Below are 14,910 nucleotides of genomic sequence, written 5' to 3'. Positions count from 1 at the left end.
CGAGAGAGACCCCCGCCTTTCCTTTCCGCCAAGCGCGTCCCGGGCTCAGGGGAGGGGCTTGCCCGAGGTGGCCCCGCCCCTCGCCCCCCAGAGCCGTTGAGGGCGGGGCTATAAAAGTAGGCGGGGCGGTCGCTTGGGGAGTGAGAGGAGAGGGCGTCGGTGATTCAAGGTCTTTGGGGCATCTGCCGCTGCCTGCCGGGGGAGGGGCTCGGCGTCTTCGGCCCGTGGAGCGCCCCAGCAGCGGAGGGGGGATTTGAACTCGGCACTTCCAGTCTCTTGGTCTTCCTGCCGGGGTGGGTGGATGTGTGAAGCGCCTTTGGGGCTTTTTTCTTTTTCTCCCGTCTGAGCAAAGGTTCTCCCAGGGAGGCCGGGGGCTGGCCCTACGACCTGGGGCTCTGGAGCTGCCACTGCCTGTGGAGGGGGGGGGGCGAAGCTTGTGTCTGAGCATGCACAGAGTGCGCCTTCTCCCCTGCCAGGCGCTGCCTTGAAGGGCTCGGGAAGAGGCTCTCCTATCCCCAGCTTCCAGGTAGGGCCTAGAGCTCTCCCGGACTTACACAGAAGCCCCTCCTGCCCCCAAACCCTGCCTTCTTCTTGAAGCCTCTCCCGGAATTTTCCAGCCTGAGTTGGCAACCCCTTGTAACTCTGCCCTGGGACCCTTCCTCCCTGGCTCTCCCACCCAAGAGGGCCTGTCTCAGAGGCTCCTCTGTTTTCTCCTTCTCAGGAGCAGCTGCACCTGCCAATGGAGGCTCCCGCTGGCGAAAGGCGCAGGATGTGGGCCCGTGTCTCAAGGCAGGTGGTGAAGCTCTACGCCCTGGGCCTGCTGCTCTCCCTTCTCTCCGCCCTCTTTGGGCTCATGGACTTCCTTGGGGAGTGGGTGTCCCGCCCACGCCTGGCGCCCCCCCTCCCTGGCCGGCGGGAGCAGCCCGAAGGGGGCCCGCTGGTGGACGCCCCCCGGCACCACCTTGGCCGCAGGGGAGGCCGGACAGCAGCCTTGAATGGCCGGCCAAGGCTTTGAGGGGCTGGCTGCGACCTGCTCCTCTGTGTGGGTGGGTGTGTCCTGGGGGGTGGGGGGTGTTCTGAACTGGGAGGGGGTCCACATCTGTGCTGTGCTCCAAGCCATGCCCGCCTTGCAAGAATGTCTCCAGTCTGCTGCCAGCCGTGAAGGAAACTGAGGCCCACTCGGAGGACTTGAGGCCGCCCCCTTGCGTCACAGGGCACTTCTCTGCCTCCTCCGGACGACTGGCCAGGCTTCCATCTGCAGTGGACGGTCCTCCCTATAAGCAGGCCCGCCAGGACTCTGCCCCAGCTCTTGGTGCCAGCCTCAGGGCTGCCCGTCCCTTGAGGGCTTTCCAGCAGGACAGGCTGGGCATCAGCAGAAGGAAGGCGTGGTGGGGGGCGGAGGCAAGTTGGGCCTCCAGACTGTTAGGCCGCCTTTCTGTGGGTCTCTGTCTGGGGCAGGGCAGGGCACAAGGACTGCGTTTCATACGCTCTTCTCTCTGTTGGCTTCCTAAGGAAGAAAGTGGCCCCTCCCCCCATTCCCCCAGCAACGTCTGCAGTGTCCTTGGTGCTATTGAAATAAATGCTTGTTGTTTTCTTTTTAAAAGGAGCTCTCGATTTGCTTGGCGGGTGGGAGGGGGAGCGCTGGGTTGGGAGAGTGGGGCCCGGCCTTGACTGCAACTTGGTCTCGGGTCTGGGCACCCCTTGATGCCCAAAAAGGTGGTGTTGTGCGGAGACTGCCGCTCTCCCCCCTCCATTCTGCCTGCCTTTGTGGCTCGAGTAGCTGGGCACGTTGGCCCTGGTTAATCCTGGGGGGTGGGAGGGAAGACCCCCACAAGGGGAAACCACGCCCTGAAAGCCCCTGGGGAGGGGGGAGTTGCCTGCTGCCAGCTGCAGCGTGACCACTCTTGGCCACAGCCCCAGACAGCCCCGCCCTCTCCTGCTGCTCCTTTGGGGCAGGGAAGGAGGCCGGGAGAAGCGGCGGAAAGGGGGAGGAAGGCAGCAGCAGTCTGGGGAGGGGGGGAGGGAGGGGGAGGAGACGGGGAGAAGCGACTTGGGGAGGGAGAGGAAGGAATTTTTTAAAAGCAAAAAGTGGGCCTAATTTGGTGTCCCTCCAGAACAGCGCCCTAGGCAAGCGCCTAGTTTGTCTAGTGGGAGAGCTGGCCCTGTTCTTTGACCACAGCCAACCAGGCCAGCTTCTTCTTTCATTCGGAAGGCTTTTTGTCCAAGACCTCTGCCTAATCCCCGCCCCCCTCAGCTGCCTTCCAGCTTTTGGAACCAGGCAGCTGCTCCTTTCCCTTTGCCTCCCCAGCCCTGCCGCTGCGGGTTGCCATCTCCACGGAGAAGTGGGCAGGCAGTGTGATGTCACAGTCCCAGCCGGGAAGCCCCGCCCCCTTGGCCAGGCCACTGTGATGCAGGCCCCCCCCCCAAGCTTCCCCGCCGGTCCCTTTGGATCAGCCCTTGCTGGCCGGCCAGCTCAGCCGGAGAGGACCAGGGCTGGAGCCTTGCCTTCCGTGGAGGGCCGTGAGGCATGCTTCCCTCTTGACTTCCGCTCCCAGGCGCCCCCATGGCCACTGGGCCCTTGGCCTGCACCCCAGCGGCTGGCCAGAGATCGGCCTGGGAGGAAGGGCGACTCCACCAGCTGCTGCATTCCCCTGATTACAACCTTTTCCCCAACTCGGCTGTCTTCGAGAGCGACTTTGTGCAGGTATCTCCCTTCTGGGACTGCAGAGCAGACTTTCCAGATGCACTCACCTGTGGGGGAGAACACAAGAGGTATTCAGGACATCCAAAAGAGCGGCAGGTTCTCTGGCAGCCAGTGCCCAGTTCAGATTGTGACTCTGGCATGTGAAGAAAGGGCACTTCAGCCTCCCCTTCCCATTATCCGAACCTGAAAGAGAGCCAGTTTGGTGTAGTGGTGAAGTGTGTGGACTCTTACCTGGGAGAACCGGGTTTGACTACCTCCTCCTCCACTTGCAGCTGCTGGAATGGCCTTGGGTCAGCCAGAGCTCTCTTATCTGGGAGAACCGAGTTTGATTCCCCACTCCTCCACTTGCAGCTGCTGGAATGGCCTTGGGTCAGGCAGAGCTCTCTTATCTGGGAGAACCGGGTTTGATTCCCCATTCCTCTGCTTGCAGCTGCTGGAATGGCCTTGGGTCAGCCAGAGCTCTCTTATCTGGGAGAACCGGGTTTGATTCCCCACTCCTCCACTTGCAGCTGCTGGAATGGCCTTGGGTGAGCCATAGCTCTCTTATCTGGGAGAACCGGGTTTGATTCCCCACTCCTCCACTTGCAGCTGCTGGAATGGCCTTGGGTCAGCCATGGCTCTCTTATCTGGGAGAACGGGGTTTGATTCCCCACTCCTCCACTTGCACCTGCTGGAATGGCCTTCTGTCAGCCATAGCTCTGCGGAGGTTGTCTTTGAAATGGCAGCTTCTGGGAGAGCTCTCTCAGCCCCACCCACCTCACAGGGTGTCTGCTGTAGGGGGAGAAGATATAGGAGATTGTAAGCTGCTCTGAGTCTCAGATTCAGCGAGAAGGGCGGGGTATAAATCTGCACCTCTTCCTTTTTTGGGGGAGCCTATACATTCCCCACTGGGTCAAATAACACCACACCAGGGCCTCAACTGGTTGGGGAGATGGTTGAAGGAAGAAGGCAGAGGCCCCCTGCCCTACACGTGCTGCAGGTAGGATCCCGGTTGGGCCCCACATCGAGTGACAGAGGTTTTGCAGCAGCCTTGCTGTGGCTAATGCAGAAGGTTGGGAGGGTCCTGGGTCCAGCCCCTGTCGGGTGAATCTGCTCTCCCTGTCAAGCTGATGGGCAGGTGGTTGGGGGGGAAGACAAGGCTAGTGGTGGCAGAAGTTAACCAAGAATAACTTTGCATAGCCTGCCTAGGTAGAGCTCCCGTTATTTGATGATGATATTGGATTTATATCCCACCCTAGACACAGAATCTCAGAGCCTCAGAGAGACTCACAATCTCCTTTACCTTCCCTCCCCCTACAACAGATACCCTGTGAGGTGAGTGGGGCTGAGAGAGCTCTGACAGAAACTGCCCTTTCAAGGAAAACTGCAAGAGCTATGACTGACCCAAGGCCATTCCAGCAGCTGCAAGTGGAGAGCGGGGAATCAAACCTGGTTCTCCCAGATAAGAGCTCTGGTTGACCCAAGGCCATTCCAGTAGGTGCAAGTGGAGGAGTGGGGAATCAAACTCGGTTCGCCCAGATAAGAGAGCTCTGGCTGACCCAAGGCCATTCCAGCAGCTGCAAGTGGAGGAGGGGGGAATCCAACCCGGTTCTCCCAAATAAGAGAACTATGGCTGACCCAAGGCCATTCCAGCAGGTGCAGGTGGAGGAGTGAGGAATCACACTCGGTTCTCCCAGATAAGAGTCTGCACACTTCATCACTACACCAAACGGACTATTTCTAATTCATACCTAACATCAGAAAGAGCCCTGCTGGATCAGAGCAGTGGTCTATCTGGAGAGCCAACAGCAGGGCATAAGAGACCGAGGCCTTTCCCCGGTATTGCCTCCTGGCTCTGGGATTCAGGGCTTGACTGCCTCTGAACATGGAGGTTCTCTTTAGTCACCATGGCTGGGAGTCACTGATGGAGGGTTATCCTCCATGAATCTCTCGAAGGGCTTTTTAAAACCCTCTAGGCCAGTGGCCATCACTGCGTCCTCTAGCAATGAACTTCGCATTTTTATCACTCTCTAGGTAAAGAAGTATTTTCTCTTGCCTATCCTGAATCTACCACCCACCAGCTTCTCTAGATGCCCCTGGATTTCCCTCCAGTCTTGCCGCCCTGTGCAGTTTTCTTAAAAACCCTCTCTCACATGCCCCTCCCCCCAGCCGTCTCTCTTTTTGAACAGCAAAGTCCCCGACTCTTCAGCCCCAGCGCCTGAATCCTCTTGTCTGCTATCTTCCAGACTTCTTCCAGGCTGCATCCCCTGTGCCTGTTCTGCAGGTGCTGGATATTCTTAGAGAAAAATATTATTTAGCAGAGTTAGAAATTAGCAGCGCAGCAAAGAATATGCAGAGAACATGTGTGTGTTTAAAAGAATAGGATTGCCTTACTTAGAACTACAAAGGAGGGGTAAAACTGGGAAGAAAATAACAGACACTCACTTCCTACATCTTTACAGTTCGGGAACAAACGTAGCTCTGTGCCCATCCTTGGCAGAGAGGGCGGCCACTCTAGAATAGGTACCAGTGGGCTACATGGACAACCTTGGCATTTGAGGGAGGGGGTCTTTCTCCAGCCGAACGGCCCCGTGGCACAGAGTGGGAAAGCAGCAGTACTGTGGTCTGAACTCTCTGCTCATGACCTGAGTTCGATCCCAGCGGAAGCTGGTGCAGGTAGCCAGCCCAAGGCTGACTCAGCCTTCCATCCTTCCAAGGTCGGTCAAATGAGTCCCCAGCTTGCTGGGGGGGAAGTGTAGATGACCGGGGAAGGCAATGGCAAACCACCCCGTCAAAAGTCTGCCGTGAAAATGTTGTGAAAGCAGCGTCACCCCAGAGTCGGAAACGACTGGTGTTTGCACAGGGGACCTTTCCTTTCCTTTCCTTTCTCCAGCCACCCATAACTCACTGCACACCAGAGGCTTCTTGGCCTTCATTCCTACTTTCCCAAGTGCTTCATAAGAACATCAGAAGAGCCCTTCTGGATCAGACCAGTGAGGGTCCATTTAGTCATAGAATCACAGAGTTGGAAGGGAGCTCCAGGGTCATCTAGTCCAACCCCCTGCACAATGCAGGAAACTCACAATGGCTTCTCTTCTCCAAACTTAGGCAAAGGGAGGAAGAGAAACCATGAAATGCAGAAGAGCCAATGCATTGATTTCCAATCACGGCACTTAATTGCAGGTCCTTTCACTTTCTCTTTAGCTAACAGAGAGGCTGCAGTGAACACATGTGACTTTCTGTTGACTAACAAAAACAAGGTTAACTCTCTAATTACTGCAGTGTTGCAAACTCGCTAATCCCCAACAGCAGGGCTCTGCATTCTCAGTGCCCAGTTATGCCACTCAAATGGGAAGGGCAGGGGCTGCCCTCCGGGCTCCCCTCGCACAGCAGACCGGCTGCTTCCCCTCTCAGCTCTGCCCCTTCTCCCCATCTCCCTTTCCAATCCATGGATGCAGAGAGCAAGCTGAGAATGGCTCAAGGACTGAGTTCAATCCCCGGTGGAAGCTGGTTCAGGTAGCCGGCTCCAGGTTGACTCAGCCTTCCATCGTTCCGAGGTCAGTAAAAGGAGTCCCCAGCTTGCCAGGGGGGGGGGGGGTGGTGGAAGTGTAGATGACTGGGGAAGGCAATGGCAAGGAACAGGAAAGGTCCCCTGTGCAAGCACCAGTCGTTTCCCACTCTGGGGTGATGCTGCTTTCACGTTTTCACGGTAGACTTTTTAACAGGGTGGTTTGCCATTGCCTTCCCCAGTCATCTACACTTTCCTACCCAGTAAGCTGGGGACTCCTTTTACCGACCTTGGAAAGATGGAAGTCTGAGTCAACCCTGAGCCGGCTACCTGAAAACCCAGCTTCCACCAGCGATCAAACTCAGGTCGTGAGCAGAGCTTAGGACTGCAGGACTGCAGCTTTAACACTCTGTGCCATGGGGCTCTTAAAAGGAAAGGTCCTCTGTGCAAGCACCAGTCGTTTCCCACTCTGGGGTGACGCTGCTTTCAAGTTTTCACGGCAGACTTTTTAACAGGGTAGTTTGCCATTGCCTTCCCCCGTCATCTACACTCCCCCCCCCCCGCAAGCTGGAGACTCATTTGACTGACCTCGGAAGGCTGGAAGGCTGAGTCAACCTCGAGCCGGCTACCTGAACCAGCTTCCACTGGGATCGGACTCAGGTCATAAGCAGAGCTCAGGACTGCAGTGCTGCAGCTCTAACCCTCTGCGCCACAGGGCTCTGAGGCAATGGCAAACCACCGCGTGAAAAGTCTGCTGTGAAAACGTCATGAAAGCAATGTCACCCCAGAGTCGGAAACGACTGGTGCTTGCACAGGGGACTGCCTTTACCTTAGGAGCCCTGTGGCACAGAGTGGTAAAGCTGCAGTTCTGCAGTCCTAAGCTCTGCTCACGACCTGAGTTTGATCCTGGTGGAAGCTGGGTTCAGGTAGCCGGCTCTAGGTCGACTCAGCCTTCCATCTTTCCGAAGTCGGTAAAATGAGTAGAAGAAGAAGATGAGTCCCCAGCTTGCTGTGGCAGGAGGGGGAAGTGTAGATGACTGGGGAAGGCAATGGCAAACCACCCCGTAAAAAGTCTGCCGTGAAAACGTCGTGAAAGCAACGTCACCCCAGAGTGGGAAACGACTGGTGCTTGCACGGGGGACTACTTTTACCATTAGACCAGCCAAAGGGAGCACAGGATGGTCTCCATGGTGGGGGGAGCCCTGACGCCAGCGAGGGTGGGGGGCAAGCTGCTGCCCCAAAGACCAGCCCCTCCCTGCTGGGAAGTATTAATTTCCGGGGGGGGGGGATCGTCCTTTTCCACAGGTCACAAAGAAGGGGAAATGGGTGGACTTCACAAATATGCCCTCCGTAGTCTCCGTGGGGGTGACCTCCTCTGACCCCTGCCTCCCCCTCCCCAATGTGCTGCTGATGGCCCGGCGGAAGACGCTCGACAAAGGCTTTGCGGCCGGGGACAGCCAGACCCCCACGGAGCAGCCCACCATGGAGCTGAGCAGGTGAGACGGGGAGGGGGCATCCTCTGGGAGAGGTCTCTGGGACAGATACAGGGGTGCAGCCATGTCCCTTGAAGCAGCCTCCCACTCTGGGGTGCTCTTCCGTGGGGACTGCTTGGGTTGGGCTGCTCTGGTTAGGGTTGCCAATCCCCAGGTGGGGGCAGGGGATCCCCCAGTTTGGAGTCCCTCCCCCCGCTTCAGGGTCATTGGAAAGCAGGGGGAGGGGAGGGAAATGTCTGCTGGGAACTCTATTATTCCCTATGGAGATTTATTCCCATAGAAAATCATGGCGAATTGATCTGCGGGTATCTGGGGCTCTGGGGGGGGGCTGTTTTTTTGGGGTAGAGGCACCAAATTTTCAGTATAGCATCTAGTGCCTCTCCCCAAAATACCCCCCAAGTTTCAAAAAGATTGGACCAGGGGGTCCAATTCTATGAGCCCCGAAAGAAGGTGCCCCTATCTTTCATTATTTCCTATGAAAGGAAGGAATTGGAAGTGTGCTGTCCCTTTAAATGTGATGGCCAGAACTCCCTTTGGAGTTCAATTATGCTTGTCACAGCCTTGATCTTGGCCCCACCCCCAAAGTCTCCTGGCTCCACCCCCAAAGTCCCCAGATATTTCTTGAATTGGACTTGGCAACCCTAGCTCTGGTGGGGAATTCAGCGGCTGCGGCGGTTGGTGTAAAACGCTGCCCCCCCCCCTTCTGTGCCTCTGGCCAAGAAACCCTGAAAGGCCTGGCCCCAGAGCAGGCCTGCAGCAGCCCTCTCTTCAAGAGGCAGCAGTGTGGCAGGTCAGGAGAGGACGGATGCACAAAAAGGTCTTCTTGGTGGCTGCCCCAAGGAGCTTGTCCCTGCAGAGACTGACCTGTGGTTCCAGCGGCTGCCACAGCCAGGCTCCCTGCTGTGACCAAGGGCTCCCTCTGCTGGCACTGGAGGTCTTTGCAGCCTCACCATCATCCTGGGACTGATGAGGCCAGTGGGCATCTCTGTGAGCCCCTGGGGTGCAGTGGGCAACCTCTTTCTCCAGCCACCCACAACTCACTGCACACCGGAGGCTTCTTGGCCTTCACTCCTGCTCTCCCAAGTGCTCCATAAGAACGTCAGAAGAGCCCTGCTGGGTCCGACCAGGGAGGGGCCATCCAGTCCAGCCTCCTGCCTCACACAGTGGCCAGCCAATTCCTCTGGAGGGCCAACAACAGGGCAGAGAGGCCAAGGCCTTCATAAGAACATCAGAAGAGCCCTGCTGGGTCAAACCAGTGAGGGTCTATCTAGTCCAGCCTCCTGTCTCACACAGTGGCCAGCCAGTTCCTCTGGAGGGCCGACAACAGGGCAGAGAGGCCAAGGCCTTCATAAGAACATCAGAAGAGCCCTGCTGGGTCAGACCAGGGAGGGTCCATCTAGTCCAGCCTCCTGTCTCACACAGTGGCCAGCCAGTTCCTCTGGAGGGCCAACAACAGGGCAGAGAGGCCGAGGCCTTCATAAGAACATCAGAAGAGCCCTGCTGGGTCAGACCAGGGAGGGTCTATCTAGTCCGGTCTCCTGTCTCACACAGTGGCCAGCCAGTTCCTCTGGAGGGCCAACAACAGAACAGAGAGGCTGAGGCCTTCATAAGAACATCAGACGAGCCCTGCTGGGTCCGACCAGTGAGGGTCTATCTAGTCCAGCCTCCAGTCTCACACATTGACCAGTCAGTTCCTCTGGAGGGCCAACAACAGGGCAGAGAGGCCGAGGCCTTCATAAGAACATCAGAAGAGCCCTGCTGGGTCAAACCAGTGAGGGTCCATCTAGTCCAGCCTCCTGTCTCACACAGTGGCCAGCCAGCTCCTCTGGAGGGCCAACAACAGAACAGAGAGGCTGAGGCCTTCATAAGAACATCAGACGAGCCCTGCTGGGTCCGACCAGTGAGGGTCTATCTAGTCCAGCCTCCAGTCTCACACATTGAGCAGTCAGTTCCTCTGGAGGGCCAACAACAGGGCAGAGAGGCCGAGGCCTTCATAAGAACATCAGAAGAGCCCTGCTGGGTCTGACCAGGGAGGGTCCATCTAGTCTAGCCTCTTGTCTCACACATTGACCAGTCAGTTCCTCTGGAGGGCCAACAACAGGGCAGAGAGGCTGAGTCCTTCATAAGAACATCAGAAGAGCCCTGCTGGGTCAGACCAGGGAGGGTCTATCTAGTCCAGTCTCCTGTCTCACACAGTGGCCAGCCAGTTCCTCTGGAGGGCCAACAACAGGGCATAGAGGCCAAGGCCTTCATAAGAACATCAGAAGAGCCCTGCTGGGTCAGACCAGGGAGGGTCCATCTAGTCCAGCCTCCTGTCTCACACAGTGGCCAGCCAGTTCCTCTGGAGGGCCAACAACAGGGCAGAGAGGCCGAGGCCTTCATAAGAACATCAGAAGAGCCCTGCTGGGTCAGACCAGGGAGGGTCTATCTAGTCCAGTCTCCTGTCTCACACAGTGGCCAGCCAGTTCCTCTGGAGGGCCAACAACAGGGCATAGAGGCCAAGGCCTTCATAAGAACATCAGAAGAGCCCTGCTGGGTCAGACCAGGGAGGGTCTATCTAGTCCGGTCTCCTGTCTCACACAGTGGCCAGCCAGTTCCTCTGGAGGGCCAACAACAGAACAGAGAGGCTGAGGCCTTCATAAGAACATCAGACGAGCCCTGCTGGGTCCGACCAGTGAGGGTCTATCTAGTCCAGCCTCCAGTCTCACACATTGACCAGTCAGTTCCTCTGGAGGGCCAACAACAGGGCAGAGAGGCCGAGGCCTTCATAAGAACATCAGAAGAGCCCTGCTGGGTCAAACCAGTGAGGGTCCATCTAGTCCAGCCTCCTGTCTCACACAGTGGCCAGCCAGCTCCTCTGGAGGGCCAACAACAGAACAGAGAGGCTGAGGCCTTCATAAGAACATCAGACGAGCCCTGCTGGGTCCGACCAGTGAGGGTCTATCTAGTCCAGCCTCCAGTCTCACACATTGAGCAGTCAGTTCCTCTGGAGGGCCAACAACAGGGCAGAGAGGCCGAGGCCTTCATAAGAACATCAGAAGAGCCCTGCTGGGTCTGACCAGGGAGGGTCCATCTAGTCTAGCCTCTTGTCTCACACATTGACCAGTCAGTTCCTCTGGAGGGCCAACAACAGGGCAGAGAGGCTGAGTCCTTCATAAGAACATCAGAAGAGCCCTGCTGGGTCAGACCAGGGAGGGTCTATCTAGTCCAGTCTCCTGTCTCACACAGTGGCCAGCCAGTTCCTCTGGAGGGCCAACAACAGGGCATAGAGGCCAAGGCCTTCATAAGAACATCAGAAGAGCCCTGCTGGGTCAAACCAGTGAGGGTCCATCTAGTCCAGCCTCCTGTCTCACACAGTGGCCAGCCAGTTCCTCTGGAGGGCCAACAACAGGGCAGAGAGGCCGAGGCCTTCATAAGAACATCAGAAGAGCCCTGCTGGGTCAGACCAGGGAGGGTCTATCTAGTCCAGTCTCCTGTCTCACACAGTGGCCAGCCAGTTCCTCTGGAGGGCCAACAACAGGGCATAGAGGCCAAGGCCTTCATAAGAACATCAGAAGAGCCCTGCTGGGTCAAACCAGTGAGGGTCCATCTAGTCCAGCCTCCTGTCTCACACAGTGGCCAGCCAGTTCCTCTGGAGGGCCAACAACAGGGCAGAGAGGCCGAGGCCTTCATAAGAACATCAGAAGAGCCCTGCTGGGTCAGACCAGGGAGGGTCCATCTAGCCCAGCCTCCTGTCTCACACAGTGGCCAGCCAGTTCCTCTGGAGGGCCAACAACAGGGCAGAGAGGCCGAGGCCTTCCCCAATGTTACCTCCTGGGTCTGGGATGCAGAGGCTGAGGGCCTCTGAATGTGAAGCCTTCCTTTAGAAACCAGGGCTAGCAGTCCTCCCCTCCATCTGTTGCTCTCCTTTTAAAAGTGTTCCAAGATATCCCGGGTGGTTTTCCTTCTCTCTGGGCAGGAGACCAGGCCCCTGTGCAAAGGGCGTTCTTTTCAGTTACCAACCAGTGCTCTTCCAGCAGACAAACAGATGTGGCCAACTTCTCTGTCGCCTTTCACCCATTTTGTGTTTGGCCGATGAGATCTGGACTGGGGGCCCTCCAGTTAGAGGGTGCAGTGTTCTTCTGTACAGCCCCTGGCATGTCTGCGAGGTGAACTGTGGCAGCAGCAAGAGGCCTTGGGGTGCTGCTGAGGAGAAAGCCTACCCATCACCCCCTCATGTACCTGTCGGACCACGTCAGGAATGGCTGCCAGGAGCACACACAGACTCCACCCCCCCCCCGGTGGCTTTCCTGTTGGGTGTCCCCAAGAATGGCGAGAGAGCCTGGGTCTGGGCTGCCTCCCGGATGGGCTGCGGGGCTGAGACCCCGGGCGCAAGGGATCATGGGCCCTTCTCCTGCTCCACCAGACTCCTGACCCCCCACCTTGTTTTGCCCCAGGCTGCTCCCCCTCCGCTACGTCCGGCTGTCCGTCCACCGCTCTGCCCAGCGGATCCTGCGCCTCCAAACGGTGACCCGGAAAGTGTACTACCTGCAGCTGCACCGGGATTACCCCAAGGCCGTCTTTCGGCTGTGGAGCCACTTGGCCGACATCCTGAAGAGGGGCCTCTCCACCACCCCCAAGGACCCCGCCCTCCACATCGCGCACAGCCTGGTGCCCAGCGGCAGCAGCCCCTCCGGCAGCTCCTCCGGTGAGGTAGGCACACTCTGCCACCCCTGCCCCCTTCTCTCGCCAAGCCGGGCGGCTCTACAGGGACTGGAGGGCATTTCTATGCAGGATGACATTTCGCATTGAAGGAGGCAGCCCCTCCGAAGGGCCGAGGCTGACTAGAGCTCTCCTGCAATGGCCAAGGAAAGCAGGCAGCCACGGAATGCTCAGGCTCGTCTACTGGTGCGAGTGAAAGTGAAAGGTCAGAGAGCTCTTAAGGGGAGGCCCTGCCCTGGAGCCTGATCTCCTCAGATCTTGGAAGCCAAGCAGGGCAGCATTTGGAAGGGAGAGAATCCAGAAAGCCCAAGGTTATTAGGCAAAGGAAGGCAATGGCAAGCCACTGCCCTAAATTGAGAGCCAGTTTGGTGTAGTGGTGAAGTGCGTGGACTCTTATCTGGGAGAACCGGGTTTGATTCCCCACTCCTCCACTTGCAGCTGCTGGAATGGCCTTGGGTCAGCCAGAGCTCTCTTATCTGGGAGAACCGGGTTTGATTCCCCACTCCTCCACTTGCACCTGCTGGAATGGCCTTGGGTCAGCCAGAGCTCTCTTATCTGGGAGAACAGGGTTTGATTCCCCACTCCTCCACTTGCACCTGCTAGCATGGCCTTGGGTCAGCCATAGCTCTGGCAGAAGCTGTCCTTGATAGGGCAGCTTTTGTGAGAACTCTCTCAGCCTCACCCACCTCACAGGATGTCTGTTGTGGGGGGGGGGGGAAGGGAAAGGAGATTGTGAGCTGCTCTTAGACTCTGCCCTTGAAAGGGCAGCTGCTGTGAGAGCCCTCTCAGCCCCACCCACCTCACAGGGTGTCTGTTGTGGGGGAGGAAGAGAAAAGAAAATTGTGAGCTGCTCTGAGACTCTGTCCTTGAAAGGGCAGCTGCTGTGAGAGCCCTCTCAGCCCCACCCACCTCACATGGTGTCTGTTGTGGGGGAGGGAGATAAAGGAGATTGTGAGCCGCTCTGAGACTCCAATGTCGTCTTCTAAATTGGCTGCAATTCCCACCACCACCACCCCCCCCGGGAAAAGGAGGAATGTAGTGGGCAGGTGTGGCGTCAGGGGTTCTCACGGTCCAGGCTGAACCCCCCCCCCCAAAGTGACATCATCGGGGGGCGCAAAGCTCGACCGCTTGGCCCGCCCCGTGCCCGGCCCTCTCGTGCTTCAGAGGGAGTTGGCAAGACCTCTTCTCAGTTCCCTCTGAAGCGGGCCAGGCAGGGAGGCAGCGGGCGCACCCAGAGCCAGGCTCTGGCACACTCACTGCTATGCCCCCCTGACTTCACCAGGGCTTCCGGAGCCTCGGGAAGCCTCGGCAAAGTCAGGAAGGCAGCGGGACGTGAGGAGAGGGGGCACCCCTAGGCCAGGTGGCACCCTAGAGGGCGGCCTACTTGGCCTACTCCCCACGCTCCGCCCTGGTAGTGGGCAAGGGAAGGGCCTCAAAGCGGGGAGAGCTCTAGTAGGACATACTGGTCAAGGGAAAGCAGGACAGGCTGTCCAGAGGGTGATGGCCAATGGAGCAGGGAAGAGGCACCCTGCGGGGAGGGCAAACACCGGAGAAGAAGGCAGGGGCTTGCTGGCTGGGGGATCTGGACTCTACACTGTTGGTGGAAGGGGGCAGGGCTGAACAGGCAAAGATGCTGGCGGAGAGTCAAGGGGGCAAAAGGGGGGGCAGGTGCTGCTTAGCCAGGAAAAGCTCACAGGACCCTGGCATGGGCTGGATCCAGCTGAGAGGGCTCTGAGCCTTCATTCTGGAGAAACAGGCAGGGACACCATTGATGCCCCCAGTCAAGCAGGGACCTAGAAGCAGCTGGTGGCAAGGGGTGCCCTGTGAGGGCTGCCAGGGAGCCCCCTTTCTCTGTTGCATTGGCCAAGGCCTGGAGAGCCGCTTCCCACTTCTGCAGGGCGGTGGCTCAGTGGCAGAGCATCTGCTTGGGAAGCAGGAGGTCCCAGGTTCAATCCCCGGCGTCTCCAACTCAAAAGGGTCCAGGCAAAGAGGCGTGAAAAACCTCAGCTTGAGACCTGGAGAGCCACTGCCAGGCTGAGGAGACAAGACTGACTTGGATGGACCAAGGAGGGGGGTCTGATTCAGTAGAAGGCAGCTTCATAGGTTCATATGAACAATGGATCTCCCAAAACCTTTAGGGCAGGGAGGGTGGCTCAGGGGTAGAGCATCTGCTTGGTAAGCAGAAGGTCCCAGGTTCAATCCCCGGCGTCTCCAACTCAAAAGGGTCCAGGCAAAGAGGCGTGAAAAACCTCAGCTGGAGACCTGGAGAGCTGCTGCCAGTCTGAGGAGATAAGACTGACTTTGATGGACTGAGGGGGGTCTGATTCAGTAGAAGGCAGCTTCATATGTTCATATATATGGGGAGGGACGGTGGCTCAGTGAAGGAGCATCTGCTTGGGAAGCAGAAGGTCCCAGGTTCAATCCCCAGCATTTCCAACTAAAAAGGGTCCAGGCAAGTAGGCGTGAAAATCTTCAGCTTGAGACCCTGGAGAGCCGCTGCCAGTCTGAGTAGACAAGACTGACTT

At 57.8% G+C, this 14,910-nt stretch overlaps 1 protein-coding gene and 1 long non-coding RNA gene across 2 annotated transcripts; both read left to right on the top strand.

Annotated features, from left to right (window-relative positions):
* The first annotated feature begins 131 nt into the window (after positions 1-131).
* LOC132576687 (uncharacterized) lies at positions 132-1,603 on the top strand. Its single transcript, XR_009555766.1, has 2 exons — positions 132-293; positions 722-1,603. It is a non-coding gene; the product is annotated as an uncharacterized LOC132576687 (long non-coding RNA).
* Positions 1,604-2,437: 834 nt separating this feature from the next.
* LOC132575843 (Golgi-associated RAB2 interactor protein 1B-like) lies at positions 2,438-13,721 on the top strand. Its single transcript, XM_060244529.1, has 4 exons — positions 2,438-2,704; positions 7,497-7,687; positions 12,121-12,376; positions 13,668-13,721. The coding sequence occupies exons 1-4, from the start codon at positions 2,564-2,566 to the stop codon at positions 13,719-13,721; spliced, it is 642 nt and encodes a 213-aa protein (XP_060100512.1). The 5' UTR covers positions 2,438-2,563.
* The last annotated feature ends 1,189 nt before the right edge of the window (positions 13,722-14,910 follow it).

The sequence above is a fragment of the Heteronotia binoei genome, chromosome 8, assembly GCF_032191835.1.
Source record: "Heteronotia binoei isolate CCM8104 ecotype False Entrance Well chromosome 8, APGP_CSIRO_Hbin_v1, whole genome shotgun sequence".
Classification (NCBI taxonomy): domain Eukaryota; kingdom Metazoa; phylum Chordata; class Lepidosauria; order Squamata; family Gekkonidae; genus Heteronotia; species Heteronotia binoei.
The sequence above is the reverse complement of the archived record's forward strand: the minus strand, read 5'-3'. Positions and strand labels throughout refer to the sequence as shown.

Bases quoted from the DNA above. Each gene is read 5' to 3' on its own strand.
- LOC132575843 (XM_060244529.1), top strand. From the start codon at position 2,564: ATGGCCACTGGGCCCTTGGCCTGCACCCCAGCGGCTGGCCAGAGATCG. The intron at 2,705-7,496 runs GTATCTCCCTTC...CCTTTTCCACAG, and splicing joins TCGAGAGCGACTTTGTGCAG to GTCACAAAGAAGGGGAAATG. The intron at 7,688-12,120 runs GTGAGACGGGGA...GTTTTGCCCCAG, and splicing joins CCCACCATGGAGCTGAGCAG to GCTGCTCCCCCTCCGCTACG.